This window comes from Phacochoerus africanus, chromosome X (assembly GCF_016906955.1).
Source record: "Phacochoerus africanus isolate WHEZ1 chromosome X, ROS_Pafr_v1, whole genome shotgun sequence".
Lineage (NCBI taxonomy): Eukaryota > Metazoa > Chordata > Mammalia > Artiodactyla > Suidae > Phacochoerus > Phacochoerus africanus.
In genome coordinates, this window is record NC_062560.1 from 49,221,764 (window position 1) to 49,239,706 (window position 17,943).

A 17,943-nucleotide genomic window follows, 5' to 3' on the forward strand; every position below is an offset into this window, starting at 1 on the left:
CATTGTGGTTGTAACTCCCTCAGCCACCAATCTTTAACATCCTAAGCAACAGTATCTACTACCTTTACAAATGCTCATTTATGGGAGTTCCCATTGTGGCATAGTGGTTAACGAATCCAACTAGGAACCGTGAGGTTGCGGGTTCGATCCCTGCCCTTGCTCAGTGGGTTAAGGATCTGGTGTTGCCATGAGCTGTGGTGTAAGTCACAGATGCGGCTTGGATCCCACATTGCTGTGGTTCTGGTGTAGGCTGGTGGCTACAGCTCCGATTGGACCCCTAGCCTGGGAACCTCCATATGCCGTGGGAGTGGCCCAAGAAAAGGCAAAAAGACAAAAAGACAAAAAAAAAAGCTTGTTTATGACATAAATTTTGCTGTTCTCAACAGACACTCTTTTCTTAAACTACTACTTACAAAAGGCTTTCAAGCCCTGGCAATTTTTTTCATGTAATACATAACAATTTCATGGCAGTATTAATTAATTCTGTCCATATTAAAAAACAACCTCCTGAAATTCCAAGCCTTCTTAAAAGTTCTTTTTGTTTTGGCACTCATCATTCTTGCATAATGGTCAAATTCTTACAATCATTGATTGATTGATTGTTCTTTTTGTCTTTTTAGGGCCACACCCGAGGCATATGGAGGTTCCCAGGCTAGGGGTTGAATTGGAGCTACAGCTGCCGGCCTACACCAGAGCCACACCAACGCCAGATCTGAGCCGCGTCTGAGACCTACACCACAGCTCATGGCAATATCAGTGGGATCCTTAACCCACTGAGCGAGTCCAGGAATCGAACCCACAACCTCATGGTTCCTAGTCGGATTAGTTTCCCCTTTGCCATGACAGGAAATCCTTTTTTTTTTTTTTTAAACAATGATTTATTTTCAAATGGTGTCTTAAACTATAGTCTTTCAACAAACACATTTTATTTAGGGGAATATTCATCACTTCCATTAGGAAATAGACTTCCTTTGATTTTCCTTCAAATATATAATCTCCTTATATAGGTAATTTTTATTTTTCACTTTTCACAGATAGGGGTACAAGAAATATTTCTTGTTCTTCAAAAGTACTATAAAAAAGTAGAAGCACAACAATCAATGGCATTTTAGTTATCTATTTCTGTGTAACAAATTACCCCTAAAACTTACTGGCTTAAAAAAGCATTTATTTTCTCAAGTATCTATGAGCATGGCTTAACTGGGTCCTTTGGCTCAGGGTCTCTCACAGGCTGCAATCAAGGTGCCAGCTGGGGTTGCAGTCATCTCAAGGCTTGACTTGGGAAGGATCCGCTTCCAAGCTCAATCACATAGCTGCTGGCAGCTCAGTTCCTTGCAGGCTATTGGACTGAGGGCCTCATTTCCTCACTGGTTGTTGGTCAGAGGCAACCCTCAGTCACTTGTCATGTGGGCCTCTCCATAGGATAGTTCATAACATGGGGGCTTGCTTCATCAGAGTGATCAAGCAAGAAGAGCCAGAGAGAAAGAGAAAGGGTGCAAACAAGATGGAAGTTGCAGGTTTTTATAACCTAATTTCGGAAATGACATCTTGTCACTGTTACTGTAGTTTTTTCATTAGGAAAAAACTAGCAAGTCACTAGATCCAGCTGACACACAGTGGGTGGGAGTAGATTAATCAACAGTGTGAATACCAGGAGGCAGGAATCACTGGGAGCCATGTAGAAGATGGCTATCATGAAAGGCAAATGGCATTTGGTCACCGTATTAGGGAGACATGATGGAGTGGTAGAGACTCCAATAAATGAAGACCATGTGGGTAAGCAAAAGAGAGCAACCAGTGTTGCCAGAGGATCTGATATTTTAAGAGGGGTTGGAAAGTAAGAATTCTTGGTAACATTTTATAATTTTTAAAATGTTCACAGCAAATTCGTATTTGTTAAAAAAAAACGAAATGTGTTTTGTAAAATGGAAGTTAAATGATACAGAGAAGTGAAAAATCATTCACCTAGATGCTGCCTTCTTAATATTCAACCCAAACCCCCATTTGTCTTTATATTCTGATGTACACTACTGATCAATGAAAATCAATGAAGTTCTTAAAAAAAATGTGTACAGCTAAGGGCCACCAGTTTGCCATCCTTGTCACATAATCTTTGTAATTTCCTTTGTAGTATAGATGAAAGGGCAAAGGTTTTGGGGTCTGATATGCAAATCATGGTTCTGTCACTTCCACTATGTTCTTGAGCCTATGACAAGGGCCAGAGAAAAGATCCTTGGGGCTATTATTGCTATTATATTCTTACTTGTCTCCCCTGCTAGACTATGAGCTCCTTGAGGGTTAGAGTACTCCCTGATCTCAACACTCCCTTATCTCACTTTCCAAAATACTTCATTTTTCTATATAGCTGTTACTATACTACCTAAAATACTACTTTGTCTTTTTATCTTGCTTATTATCTGTCTTTCCCACTAGAATATAAATTTCATGAAGTGAGAAACCTGTCTGTTATGGTCAACTGCTTTATCCTCTCAATACTGAGCTGTGCGTGGTGCACAGTAGGAGCCCAAAAAACATTTGTTGAATGAATGAATTCTACAGTTTATGTTACTTAGCACAGGGTCTGGCACGGAGTAGGTGCTCAAAAAATTCTGAAAAACATTCATTGCCCCGATAAAAAAAAAAAAATGGGGTGAAATGAAGCCAGAGGCAGCAGGCATATCATGAAGTACCCTTCATGCCAGGCCATGCCATGCCATACCAAGCTTAAGGCATGAGAATGAAATGTCAATGCCCAACCTACTTGGCACACAAGATATTTTGATCAAAGTAATTGTGCCATATAATGTTCTAAGCACTGTACTTATGTTAAATCACTTAATACTCACAATAAAGTCTGTGATGTAGGTATTACTACTATATTCCTCTTCCACATGAGGAAACTGAGGCAAAGAGAGGTTAACCTGCCCACGTAACTAGTAAGTAGAAGAACAAGGATTTAAAACCAAGGTCCTTGTTCTTAGCCATTATGCTATACAAACTAAATAAGCGTTTTGGTAAAAGTTATTAAAATGCAACTATATTGAGATATGTTAAAGATTAAGTATTTTATTTTATTGTTTTTTTTGTCTTTTTTTTTTTTTGCTATTTCTTGGGCCGCTCCCGCGGCACATGGAGATTCCCAGGCTAGGGGTCCAATCGGAGCTGTAGCCACCGGCCTACACCAGAGCCACAGCAACACGGGATCCGAGCCGCATCTGCAACCTACACCACAGCTCACGGCAACGCCGGATCGTTAACCCACTGAGCAATGGCAGGGACTGAACCCGCAACCTCATGGTTCCTAGTCGGATTCGTTAACCACTGCGCCATGATGGGAACTCCTAGATTAAGTATTTTAATGTCAAATATATTTAGGTTCATATCTTGGCTCAACCATGTTCCGACAGTGCAACCTTGGGCCAGTGACTATGCTCAGCCTGTTTTTAGTTTAGATGTTAAAAAATGTAGATTAATACATATCCTAATGGGTGGTTATGATGGTTAAATGAAATTATAAATCTATGTGAGGTACCTGGCCCATGTGGTAGCTATTGTTACCACCACCAAGGGGGAATTTATTTTATAAATGCATTGCTGAGCAGCTACAAAACTTATTTTTACTTAACAGAGTTTGGCAATTCCATTTGGAATCAAGTCAATTGTAAATATGTAAATATATGTAATGGAATTAACATATAACATTAAAAAACACTGGTTCTAAAGTCTTCCTTATCTGACTTTCAAAGCCTTCTATAGTCAATGAGTCAATCAACTAATCTCTCTTTCAACAACCATTATTATATATAATGTGTCAAGCCCTGGAGCAAATCTCTTCCCTTTTGGAACTCTATTAAAAGATAATTATATACAAACTTCCAGTCATAAAGATAAGTAAGTTCTGGGGACGTAACACATAGCATGGAGGAAAAAAAAGAGAGTCAAAATGTGATATGAAAATACTATGAGACAAAAAAATGAGTTTTTAAAAAGCCCTCCTGGTGGCACAAGGGAAGGCATCATTCACCTTGGCTAGGAAAGATTTCAAAATGATAACTTTTGAGCAAGAATAAGTAGGAATTTGTTGTGCAAGGGTAAAAGTAACATAGAAAAGCATTATGTGAGAGGACATGGTATGTCTAGGAAGCTAAAAAAGTTCAGAATAGTTGGGATATTTTAATGGTTGGAAAGGTGTGGGCAAAGGTAAGCACTAAGTAAGGCTGGAGAGAGTTTGGTATCAGACTGTGAAAGGCACTGTCTGTCATGCTGAGAAGTCTGGGCTTAGTAGGGTAAGTAAAAGTGGTCAATGGGTATCCTCAGGCATAGAACAAAGTCACCTTTGGTTTTCAAAACATCTCTGACAGCAATGTAGAAGATGGACTATAGTCCAGAAAGTGGTAAGCAAACAAGTTGAGGCTATTTTCACAGTTCAGATAAGAAATGATGGAAGCCTGAACAACAGCAATGGGAATGGAAGTAGCTGGACTCAGGAGACAGACAGAGGTCAAAGGATCTAGTGACCAAGTGGACGTGGGAAATGACAGGACAGTGAAAGATTGAGACGGACTCCATGGTTTCTGGCTTGAAATGGATGAAAGACGACACCTATAGAAAAAGAGAACACCAAAAGTACCACAAGTTTGGGGGAAAATAATGAATTCCACCTCAGATATTTTTTAGTGTGAGTGACCTGAGATATCAAGTAGTAGAGAGCTGAAAAGATGTGCTGGAAGCTCATGAGATAGGTTAGGGGTAGATAAGGAACTATAGGAATCATCATTTTATAATTTATTCATTTATTTATTTTTTGCTTGATAGGGCTGCACCCAAAGCATATGGAAGTTCCCAGGCTAGGGGTCAAATCAGAGCTACAGTTGCCAGCCTAAACCACAGGCACAGCAACTTGGTATCCCAGCCACATCCATGACCTACACCACAGCTCACAGCAATGCTGGATCCTTAACACACTGAACAAGGCCAGGGATCGAACCGCATCCTCATGGATACTAGTCAAATTTGTTTCTGCTGTGCCACAATGGGAACTCCATATAATTAATACTTAAAGTCATAGTAATTCTTGAGACTGTTCAGGAAATGAATGTAGAAAAATATGACCTGGACAGAAGCTTTGAGAGCACCAATGCTTAAGGAAACAGTAGGAGGAGGAGGAATAACTTAGGAAAGGAGAAAAAACTGGAGATATAAGAGAAAAATCAGAAGTGAGCCACATTATGGAGTCCGAGGAAGGAAATTCAAGGAAAGGATGGGTTAATAGTGTCAATTATCTCAAAGATGACTAATCAAGGGTAAGAATGGAAATGGATGTGGTGGCTTACGAATGGTAACATCACTTATCAAGTGGCAATAGGCTAGGTAATGGGAATTAATCCAGTCTCCTTTTTTCAAGAATAATGGTTAAAAGGGAAGAACTGGGATAAGGATAATGGCTTAAGGGAATTACAAAGTAGAGGGGAAGTTTTTGTTTTTTAAGGGTTATTTGTATATGCTATAAAGTTAAAGAAACCAGAGGAGAGACTTAAAATGAAGAAAAGAGACTGCTACTTTTGAATTCCTACAATATCGCTATATGACTCACTTGGCACTTAGCTTACACATTTGCTTTGTTCTGGCAGTCTTATACAGTTAGCAATGCTGGCACAAACTAAGCATGCAATAAATCTACTTATTATTTTTCTTCATGTATCTATACATACTATATGGGAAATAAAAGTGTACAATCTTACATAAGAATGTACAAAAAGGAAATCATGCGGTGGAATTGTGGAAACAGACTTTAAGCAATATAGATCCAGAACAATTGCACCACTTACTAGTGTCCAGACTGAAGAAAAATAATTTCACTGCTTTAGACCTTGGTTATTAGACTGTAAAATGAGAAGAATACTACACATTTTTGCAAGCTTATGCAGATTAAACAAGGTATTTAAAAAGCAGTTTATACACAACTTGGTGCTCAAGAAGTAGTCATAATTACAGTTATGACAATTTCTTCCTACTACTAGGGGATCTAGAAGAGCCACTGATGTTTCAGGATGTGTCTATGATTTAGGACAAGTAAATAATCAGGAGGCATAGCAGCCATTGCTATACTGTATTCTAGAGAACAGATGTACAAAATGGCATCAGCTCTTGGCCAGACTTCTCCAGCTTTGGTTATTCATGTATCATCAGCATGATTTCTGCCATATTCAAGTACTGCAACTTACTATTTTTCTTTAAATCAACTTACTTTTCTTTAATTGGCCCCCTCTAAAGAATTATAGCTCTAAAACTGTGGATTTCATGTGGATTTGATTACTTTTTTAATGTATATATTAACCATTAAGACAAAGCATTTATCCCATTAACCATCCCATATCATCTCTTGAACTACATTCTAAAACTGTCTTTAGGGTTGCTCTACTTCTGAAACCCTTTGCAAGAGATTGGGAAGCAATTTGTGGTTTTACTTAATCTTTCTGCTACTGGCTATTACCACTTAAAAAGGTTTGCAGAACGTACAAATTAAACTAACCAAACAACAAAATTAATCTGAGTAATATACATTGAATATTCTCATGGGAAGTCCTAAACTGCCTAAAGCTAAATAGCAATTTATCTTTTATTTAATCCCTCCATCTCTATTTTCAACTGAGATTGGGATAAAGACTGATCTTGTGGCCTAGCCTCAAGAACAGAACCAACGGGAGGAGAAATATAGTAGTGGGTTTTGCTGTGATTTCGGTCGAAAGAAATGGTAGGTATGCAGATCATCCAAGTGAAAAACTGCTATTTTTAAGATAGTGGAACACTCCTCTGAAAAGGCAAACCACAATCAATTATTAACCAATACCTTTCAAGTCTGTGTTATAAACCAGGAAGCTCTCCATCACTTCAACAACAACAATCACTGACCAGAACCAGGAGAGAAAAATTCACTCACTGATAACATCTATAGATACTTTACATATGCAATTTTGGAGCCAATCTTAAATTCACTATATTAAGAGCCACCACTACACACTTTTTAAGTCACACCTACAATGCATTCTGTTAAGATCACTAATATCTTCATTAAGAAAAAAAAATATGTATTCTGCAACTAAACTATACAAGATATTATGGGGACTATGAAAAGAGCAAAGAGTCTGTTTATAATCTAGCATGTGGAATAAGACTGATATATTTCCCAAACAGTGGTACTCAAGACTGAAGAGGACTGGTGGAAATTTTCTCAAGGTTTTATTATGAAAAGCTTTAAACATATGGCAAAGTTGAAATAATTTCACAGTGAACATTAGAACACTCATGACTGAGATTATACCACATTTACTATTTTGCTTTATCACTTACCAATCCATCTATCCAATCCATCTTACTTTTTATGAACTGCTGGGATTTTAAAAATGAGACTGTGTAATGAAGAATCTCGGTAGGCCATTTTAGAATTGCTTTTCAGAATTTTTCATTAAGTGCATGAACAAAAAAGTTGGAAAACCACAAACTCAACTTTCCTGCCAACCTCCAACTAAAATCTATTCAGAGCTCACAGCATGCCATTTTAGGTCTCCACGTTCTTGTCTATCTGAACCATCCTTCCCGGCCCTCTTCAAGTCTTGGTACCACCAATCTGTGAAAACTCCTCCAATTTTCACATCCTCACCCAGAATTAAGTATGACTCTTACTGGGGCCACATTTTCCATCATTAGCAATTAGCTCACAGTATCTGCAAGTTTTTTTTCAGTCTGTCTCTTTTACTAAACTACGACCTCCTTGAGGGCAGGGACCCCCTTCCCTCTGAATCCTTAGCAACCAGCATAGTACCTAGCCTATGGCAGGCATTCAATAACTGAATAATATAAATGAATGGCCCAGACCTGTCTTTACCCAGAAGCCAACAAGACTTTAGTCCAGTATGGGAATGATTTAATCACACTGGCACTTTAGATTCATCTTAGAGCACCGTTGTTAAAGAGCATGAGCTTTGGAGCCAGACTGCCTGGGCACGAATCCCAGAATCCCAGCTCTACCATTTATTGCTGGCTGACTTTGGGCAAGTTTCTAAACCTCCCATGCCTCAGTTTCCTCTTTTGAAAAACAGATAATACTGCTTCACAGATCATAGTAAGCATTCCATCATTGTTAGTCACTATTGCCAGCAATCAAGTTAATAATGACAATGAGGTAACAAGTCCTTAAAGTTCAGGTATTAGCAGTGAAAACAAAGTGGAAAGAATGGGTATGAATGAAGTATACTGGAAAATGCTCAGTCAGAAGGGTAAGCAAACGAGTGTCTGATAAATATTTTTTTCCTAGTTTGTATGTTTGAGGTAGCTCAAGATGGATTTTTTTTTTTTATGGCCAAACCCACGGCATATGTAAGTTCCTGGACCAGGGATCAAATCTGAGCCCCATCTGTGACCTATGCCACAGCTGCAGCAACTCTGGATCCTTAACTCACTGCAGAGGGCCCGGGTCTGAATCAGCAACACCGCAGAGACAAGCCAGATCATTAATCCACTGCACCACAGCGGGAACTCCTGGATTTTCTTCAATTATTAAAAAAACAGTTATCCTGGCCTAGGCATAGATTAGATGCTGGGCACAAGGAATCTAGCATGACTGGATTCTAGTCACAAACTCTATGACCACTGCAAGTATCTTTATGCAGGTCTTTTATTCTCTCAGCTGAGATTTTTTTTTTCCTCCTTATTCTACCCAGCACCATTTATTTAGTTTATGATTCCCACAATTCCATGTCCTGTCTTCTGACAATGAGTACATCTCTAAGAGCCTTGGTTGGGGAATGGGTTTGTGGTTTCATCCTATCCAACCCTATACGACTTTTTCTTTTTCCTGCCCACCTCCTTTACTTCTCAAGCCTTGCTATTCCCTACACGTAGGAACTTGAAGCCTAAGAGTATGGGAAAGCAACAGAGCAATAGCAGTTGTGCCAAGAACTGGGGATGCTGCCAAGCTGTTCCCCAGGCCCCATATGCAGTGACCAACTACATGCAGAGATTGTACTGAATTGCCCAAAGGGCCTCACATGCTTGATACGCCTGTTTGCTTCTGCTCATTTTCTTTCTTCCATTTAAAGAAACCTTCCCAAACCTGTAACTAATTCAAATCCAATTCATCCTTGACCCAGGTGAGGTCCAACTTCTTCAAGGTAGCTTCCTCTGCCCATTTTAGCATACCAATATCCTCCCATATTCTCACACAAAACAGGTACTGTACTTATAACCTGTACCATAAAGCATAATCACATACACATTTATACCATTAAATAAATGTTTCATGTGTATATATTTGATTTTCCAAGGACAGGAACCGTGTCTCACAAGTCTTTTAAATCCCTTCCTCTGAGTAGGTTAACACCTTGCTGAAAAGTGACTGAATTAGTGGGTTTTGTTTAGGCTAAAGAAAGATGAGGTAGAAACATGTTGAAATGAAAAAGGCTACACAGATGGGTGAGAAAGAAGCACTGGTTCAAAACTCGGGTAAAAGTTTGTAAGAGAAAGGTGTTCAATTAGCACGTTTAATTGATTTGCTGCAAGGTTGGAAAAAGACAAAGAGGGAGGTCAACTGGAAAATCTGGAAAAAAAGGAATTTCAGCTTGAGGCAGAAGACAACAGGAGAAAGATAGGGCTACAAAGAAATTCTGCTAAAACCTAGGAATAGGCCATTTGGATTAAGTGAAGGTAAAGGGGGTTACTGGGATGACATGGGTAGAGAGGTGTGGTTATGTAGGTGAGCGAATCGGTAGGGGATGGTATGAAGGGTTGGGTAGATGCATAAAATGATCGAGGGTAGTTAGGCAAGTGGGTTAGCTGATTGGGCGGTGAATGGGTAGATGGGAGACAGGTAAGTGGGTAGGTGGTTAGGCGTTTAGTTGGGAGGGAATAGGTATGGGGCGTATTATTTAAGATCCGGCCCCTCCCTCACCTTGACCCGGAAGCGGATGAGCGCTAGCCTCACGCAGTGGCTCAGGCAGGCCGGTGGCAGGAACCAGGCCCGTGGAGGAGGGGTGCCCTTGTTGCCCACGTGTCCCACGATCAGTTGCGCTGTCTGCCGCTCGGCCTGGCACCGACGGCCCCACTCGGCCAGCCGGTCCTTGCCCAGGCCCCCGGGGAACATAACCACCAGCTCCAGGCCGTCGCCGCCGGGATAGGCACAAGCCTGACAGAGCGCTGACAAGTAGCCCAGCATGGCGTTCCACTGGCCGCCACACACCCAATCCGTCTGGTAGCCGCCATAAAGCCGCGGCAACGCCGAGCCCGCGTCCACCAACACCCGGGCCCCGGGCAGCGGAGGGGGGGGCGGCGGCGGCGGCGGCGGCGGGTGCAGCCCCGGGTGCGCCTGGCCGTGGTGGTGGAAGTGGTGAGCGGGGTGATGGTGTCGAGTTGGCCCTGCGCCCCCGGAGTAGGCACCCAAGGCGGCGGGCGGGAGCGGCGGTTGCAGAGGCGCAGAGCCTCTGGCGGCGCGTGGAGCCCCGGGCGCTAGGGCTGCCGTAGGTGGCAGCTGGCGATGCTGGTGCTGCTGCTGCTGGCGCGAGACCGTGCGCGCGAGTTTGAGAAGGTCCACGGGCACCACGGCCCCGGGACAGCGCTTCTCCAGGAACTCTTGGAAGCCCTGGACGCCCATGCTTCGTCGGTGGGCAGAGGAGACGGCGGCTGCGCGAGCAGGCTAGACAGCGATCTGGGCGCGAAGCTGGGGGCGGGCGCGTGCGCACTCCGCGGGGGGCGAGGGGGCGGGAAAAGGAGTCCCGAGGGGAGGGGTGAGCGAGCGGGGAAATGAGGGCGGGGTGGGGAGGAGACCACAGATTGGATTTGGGTGGAGAGGAGGGATGAGGCCGACCGGACGCTGGAGAGGCTGGAAGGATAAAAGCGATGACGGGCTCTAGTGACTTCTTTTTTATATCCCTCTCCGGCTGCTCTTCCGCTTCAGAAGGGGTGAAGCCTCTTCCTTCCACCTCCGGGAGCCATGTTGCCTCGTCTTCTCTATGGTACACACTTTCTAGCTGGAGGAGGGGGAGCGGGGCGGGGCGGCGGGGCATCCTGGGAGTTGTAGTCTCTTCTACCGCCTCAGGGTACAATGTTGGAACAAGATTACATCCCTGTCTACTACTGTGTTCACTGGGGCTCAAGGGGATGGGCGTGCTATGCGTTTAGGATCTGCACTCCAACTGTGCCCTTCACTGAATTGCTTCAGGTTATTACTTTGCCAGAAAAGGAGGCGGGGCGGAGGAGCTGGAATGATGCATCATGGGAAAGGAAGTAGAGTGGATTAATTGAATTCAGCCAAAGTGTGCTAAAATTTGCCAGGAGGAAGAATTTTCCTTCAGCGGAAGGGACTAGCTTTTAATGAATGAGAAAGGACACATATGAAGTGTAAAAATACTAACCATAAATATTTCTGTAACAATCCCTTAACCTTTAGCTACTGTAATTCTTTGAAGAAGAGTTGTTGGACCCAATTTATGAATGGTTAAACTTATTTGCCCAATGCAGAGACAAAGTGAAATCGATTGTACTCAGGATCTCTTTGATCAGGGAGATAAGCTCCTACACAAATTAAACTACAAGTTGTACCTTTCTGGTATTCACTGAACTACCCTGTCCTACCATGTTAGGACCTTTGTTTGCAAACATTGTGAATCAATGTCTCGAGCTTTCACAAAATAGCAGTAAGGGCTCCAGACATACTGAATCTTAATCTTTAAAAAAAATTATTTTCAGTATTCTCCTCAGTTGATTCTGATAGAGCACCAGTCTTTGACTGACTGGCTTTTGGGGCCCACTGTTTCTGTTGTGGAAACCGCAAAAACCGTGGCAACGGAAGGAGACAAACAGCACTTGGAGATATGGAAAAGCAAGTTTTATTCAGCACCAGTGCGGGCTCAGAGGAGTCATCTCCAGAGTCTGAGCACCAGGTCTTTGTTCTCAGTAACTTTTATACACTACAAGGTCTTGATTTTCCCATGTAACCATCCCAGACCTACCCCCATCCCCAAGCAGACAGTGTTCCTCCCTAAGAAACTGAGCAGGCAAGGTTACAGAAGCGGAACTGATAAGCAATGTTGGGTACATGATTAGCAGGGCTTCTGGCTTGGACATAGGGCACACAGTTGTTACATTATTACAAGAAGGGTGGTATAGTGATGAGCACAGCTGGAAAGGCTTGCAGCTGCCTTCTTAGCCAAGGGGGGGGGGGTTGTCCTTTAGTTAAAACTCCATTTCATTCCCCCCCTCTTGATGTTCAGGGTGCATCTGCACCCTTTACAGATCATCATCGGTCAGAACCCTTTGGTAGCCCCTAATAAGTAGCAGGTGGGAGGCTGTTTTTTTTTTTTTTTTTAAAGCATGGTTTTTATAAAACCTTTTATAATACTTATCAGGAGAGGTACAAGGAAGGGAATAAGTAGGCACCCTGTGAGTATAACCATGATTATTCTGACCATTGTCTTAATTTTTCCCAACCAAGAAAACAATTTACCAAAGAGACTGTCTGTATCCCATCCTTTCCAAGTTTGTGCAGGCACATGGGCAAGTTTAGTCATGAGGTCAGCAATTTCTTCTACCACCTTTTCAGTGTCATCTATTTGTAGATAGCAATTGCATAAGTTAAATTTTCCACAAACCCCTCCTTTAGAAGCAAGTAGATAATCCAAGGCCAAGCAATTTTTGTAGATTTCACTGTGTATTTTAGTTTGTTGTTGGGCCAAAATAGTCAAGGCCCTTGCAGTGTCATTTGTTATAAGTTCCAAAACCTCCTGTAGACTGATGATGCAGTTCAGCATATAGACAGGGGTGTGATATCCCCAAGAGCCATCCTCTGCCCAGGTGGCAGGCCCATAATATTGAATTATCCGTTCTGGGGGCCATTCATCATCTTTCCAGTCTCCAATTTGGAGAGCCCTCTGGGCACCCTGTGCCCTATATATAGGAACTCCCAGTTGTTCCCCTAGTGACAGCGGGAGCAGGAAGAAGGAGGATCTGATTGTTCCCAGTACACATGTCCCAGCCCAATTTGGGGGGAGTATGGAATAGGCCATTTTTTCACAAATCCAATATAACCCCTTTGGTGCCCGCCACTGGATATTAGTAGTGATATCTTTCCATGCTTGTCAAAGGAGGGAAAAGTTAGACAAGGGATTAGGTTTGGGCTCTGAGCAATTGGAGGATGACCACCATTGAGTCTTTTGGGCAGTCAGATTATAATACCTTAGGCCTAAACATGTTAGGCTTCCAACTGAAACATTAAACCATCCTCCCCGCCTCGCAAGACAATTTCTCCCTATAATAGCAGTTCTGAGGAGCCATACCCCATCGGTGAGTTGGGGGTATGTAGTCTCATTATGAGGTTCTAATGGGTCCAGTTCTCTGGCTTGCCAAGGCCAGTGGTCTCCTGTGTTTGTTCCTCCGTATACATAACAAGAGGAGACCTTGAGAGTTTGTGCAATAGTTTCTGCCAGGGCTAAGAACAAGTTCTTAGTTGTGGCCGGAATGGGAGGTGGGGTGTTTTTTATCTCTTCATAAAAGGAATGAAAGACCCTGTGAGAGGCACCTTGGAGCACAAACGTGATTCTCTGGAAATGTAGCACAGCTCCACTATCAAGGCCTTTTTTGTCAATGTGAATGTTTATTTTGAAACCCTCCTTCCATTTGGGCTCACAGGCAGCCGATTTCTCAAGCTTCAGCCGTGCGTTGACTGACCAGCTTCCGGTGTGGTCAGAGCAGGGCTTTGAGATCGTCGTCTCCTTCTCTGTATTGTCAGGCGAAGAGGTCTCTCCGGATGGAGGGCAGTCTCCCACTCTCCACGGTCATCAGCTGGGCCAGACGGTTTAACTCTAGAATGATGGGTCCAAGCATCTATTCCTGTTACTTTAAGAGCAGTGGGGGTGGTTAGAATTACAGTATAGGGGCCCTTCCATACCAGCCTCAAAGGCTCCTTTTTCCAGTCATTTATCCACATCTGGTCCCCCGGCTTGTGGGGGCGTACTGTTATACCTAAGGACACAGGTATTCTATCTGTGACCCATTTATGTATCCGAGAAATAGTGAGCCCCAGTCCTTGTAATTGTTTATGTAATTCCAAGTCTCCCAACTCCCTGGTGTCTTCTTTTAAACTGATTAGTGGAGGTGGCCTTCCATATAAGATTTCAAATGGCGAGAATCCTATTCCCGCTCGGGGTGAGCATCTCACTTTTAAGAGGGGCCACCGGCAACATGTCTATCCAGGGCAAGCCAGTTTCCTGACATAACTTTGCCAGGGTCTGTTTAAGGGTTCGGTTGATGCGTTCTACTTTCCCTGAACTTTGAGGGCGATAAGCAGAATGTAGTTTCCATTGGATCTGTAAAGCTTTTGCCACCTGTTGTACTGTCTCAGCCACAAATGCCAGTCCGTTATCTGACCCAATGGTCAGAGGCATCCCATATCTGGGAATAATGTCTCTCAGGAGTGCCTTGGTTACTTCCCTTGCCTTTTCAGTTTGGGTAGGGAAGGCTTTTACCCATCCTGAAAAAGTACAGATAAAAAATAGTAAATATTTGTACCCCTTACTATGGGTGACCTCAGTAAAGTCCACTTCCATATCCTCAAATGGGGACAGTCCGCAGTGCTGTGCCCCAGCTGGTCTGTGGGGCCCCTGGCGGGCATTATTCTGTAAACAGGTTATGCATCTTTGGGAGACAGAGGAGCAGAGTGCAGGAAGAGGAGCAATGAGATAGTACCGGACCAGTAGGGTCTCTAAGGCAGTTTTGCCCATGTGGGTTAGCTCATGTTGTTGGTGGACTACTCTGTAGGCCAGCTGTTCTGGAACGTAAACTTGGTGGTCCCATGTGACCCACCATCCCGTTTTAGTTTTAGTTCCCCCTTCCTCCCTTATCCATTTTTCTTCCTCCGGAGAATATCTGGGGACAGCTGGCACTTCTGGGGCCAGCAAGACCTTAGGTTTGTCTGGCTGTTGTCCCCGGGCTGCCTGTCTGGCAGCTGCATCAGCACTACGGTTTCCTTTTGTCACTGGGTCATCCCCCTTTTGGTGGCCTTTACAGTGGATAACTGCAACTTCTTTAGGTTCCCATACTGCCTCTAGGAGCTTTAAGATTTCAGCCTGGTTTTTAATTCCTTTTCCTTCAGCAGTGAGGAGCCCTCTTTCTTTATATAAGGCTCCATGGACATGTAAAGTTGCAAAGACCTATCGTTAGTCTGTATAGATATTAACTCGCTGGTCTCAGCTGAGTTCCAGTGCTCTGATTAAGGCCCATAATTCTGCTCTCTGTGCTGACCAGCCTTGAGGAAGCACCTCTGCTTCTATCACTTTTAAGTCAGATACCACAGCATATCCTGCCATCCTTTTCCCATCCTCCATAAAGCTGCTGCCATCAGTATATAAAACCTGGTCAGGATTTTGGAGTGGTTTATCAGTCAAGTCAGGCCTGCTGGAAAACACCTCATCTAGTACCTCCAGGCAGTTATGCTCTGGGGGCCCCGCTTTATCTGGCAGAAAAGTAGCTGGGTTCAGAGTTCGTACAACCTCCAGTTTTACCCGTGGATTTTCACATAGTAACCCTTGATATTGAGTCATTCGTGCATGTGTGAGCCAATGGTGGCCCCTGGTATCCATTAGGGTTACAACTGAGTGTGGGACTTTAACATTGAGGTTTTGTCCCAGGGTCAACTTGTCAGCCTCTCTTACCAACAAGGTGGTAGCTGCCAGGGCTTGGAGGCAGGGAGGCCATCCGGCAGCAACTGAGTCAATTTGTTTAGACAGATATGCCACTGGCCTCTGCCAAGGCCCAAATTCTTGAGTTAAGACTCCCAAAGCCATCCCATTTTTCTCATGAACTAAAAGGTTAAATTCTCTGGTTACATCAGGAAGTCCCAAGGCTGGAGCCTCAGTGAGTTTGGTTTTGATTGTCTGAAATGCTGTCTCCTGGCTTGGTCCCCATTCAAGGGGAGCCTTTTCTTCCCCTTTTAGAGCCTCATACAGAGGCTTGGCCAGGTCTGAAAACCCAGGGATCCATATCCAGCAGAATCCTGCTGCCCCTAGGAACTCACGAACCTTCCGGCAGGTGGTAGGGACAGGAATGGCACAAACTGCCTGCTTTCTTTCAGTCCCCAGCATTAGTCAGCCCTGCATGATGTTGAAGCCCAGATACTTGACTTGTTTTTTGCAGATTTGTGCCTTTTTCTTTGATACCCGATACCCTGCTTCCATCAGTAGGGAAAGGAGAGCTCTTGTTCCCTCTAGGCACTGAGCCTCCATGGTGCCAGCTAGTAAGAGGTCATCAACATACTGTAGCAAAACACAGCCCAGTTTTTGTCCAGGAAATTCAGCCAGGTCGCCAGCTAAGGCACCGCTAAAAAGAGTGGGAGAGTTTTTGAATCCTTGTGGGAGTCTAGTCCAGGTGAGCTGTTCCTTTGTCCCTGTATGTGGCTTCTCCCATTCAAAAGCAAACAAGGGCTGACTGGCAGGTGCCACCCAGAGGCAGAAAAAAGCATCTTTTAAGTCCAGGCAAGTAAACCACTTAGCAGTGGAGGGGATCAGCCCTAGCAGGGTATATGGGTTAGGGACGGACGGGTGTAATGTGACTGTTCCTTCATTTATGGCTCTCAAGTCCTGTACTGGGCGGTAGTCCTGTGTTCCTGGTTTTTTCATGAGCAGTAAAGGGGCGTTCCAAGGGGACTGACATTTTATTAACAGTCCATGCTGAAGCAGCCTATCCAGGTGAACCTGGATTCCCAGTCGAGCTTCTCTGGGAATTGAGTATTGCCATAGCTTTACCGGTTGAGCTCTGGGTTTTAGATCAATTAAGACAGGAGCGCGGTGTTTTGCCAGTCCTGGTGGGTTTCCTTCAGCCCAAACCAATGGGTATTTAGTCTCTAGTTCTGGGGGAATGGTCCCCATTTCTGAAGGGGGAGAGTACAAGCGCCATTCCTCTTCCCTTTTTACAGCAAGAGCCATGATTAAAGGAGAGGGGGGTTCTGTCAATTTAAGTTGGGCTGATCCAATCAGTAGAAAAGGAAATTTGTGCCCCCATTTTAGCCAGCAGGTCTCTTCCCATCAGGGGGACTGGGCAGTCAGGCAGGTAAAGAAATTCATGTATTACTTCATGGCCTTCTAACTGACATCATTGAGGACCGCAGAAGGGCCTGTGGGTTTAGTTACCTGTGGCTCCAACAATGGTGGTTTCTTTCCCCGAGAGGGGAGCCACAGGTTGTGTAACCACAGAAAGTTCGGCACCTGTGTTAACCATAAAGTCTATGGGGTGGCCCCCTACTTGAATTCTGACCATAGGCTCTCGGGGGCCCAGTTGGAGAGAGCCTGGTCCCCCCTAATCAGACTCAGCTAGGCCGATCAGGTTGGTGCTGAATGGCTCAGATCAGTACCGGCTAGGTGGGGCCTTGGTCTTTTTCTCAGGACGGTTGGGGCATTCATTTTTCCAATGTCCCTGTTCTTTGCAGTAAGCACATTGGTCATGTTCCAGGGGACTCCTTTTCCCTGGCCTTGTGCCTTGTCCCCTACGGGGTGGTCCCACTGGGGGCACCAGTTTCGACAGGGCAGCTGCCAGAAGAGTCACTTTTTGTTTCATTCTCTTTTCTGCATCACGGCGGGCCACCTGGTCTCGGTTAATAAAAACCTTGTGGGCTATTTCCAACAGTTTAGTGGCATTCTCTGTGCAAAGCCTTCTAATTTCTGTAGCTTTTTACAGATACCTGATTGGGCTTGTCCCACAAAGGCAGCATTTATCATCCGTTGGTTCTCAGGGGCCTCGGGATCAAAAGGGGTGTAGATTCAGAAAGCCTCACATAGTCTCTCATAGAATTTGACTGGGCTTTCATTCGGCTCTTGTAGTATCTCACTGGTCTTAGCTATATTAGTGGGCTTTTTAGCCCCAGCTTTTGCCCCCTGTAGGAAGGCCTGCCGATACCTCTCTAGA

At 44.1% G+C, this 17,943-nt stretch overlaps 1 protein-coding gene across 3 annotated transcripts in view; it reads right to left on the reverse strand.

Annotated features, from left to right (window-relative positions):
- Positions 1–10,777, reverse strand: part of FAM120C (family with sequence similarity 120C) — a 137,967-nt gene extending 127,190 nt beyond the window's left edge. For all 3 annotated transcript variants that reach the window (XM_047764383.1, XM_047764384.1, XM_047764385.1), the window contains exon 1: positions 9,947–10,777. In XM_047764383.1, the coding sequence (XP_047620339.1) occupies positions 9,947–10,645 (699 nt within the window). In that variant the 5' untranslated portion in view covers positions 10,646–10,777. The remainder of the gene's footprint in view (positions 1–9,946) is intronic.
- Positions 10,778–17,943: the final 7,166 nt, after the last annotated feature.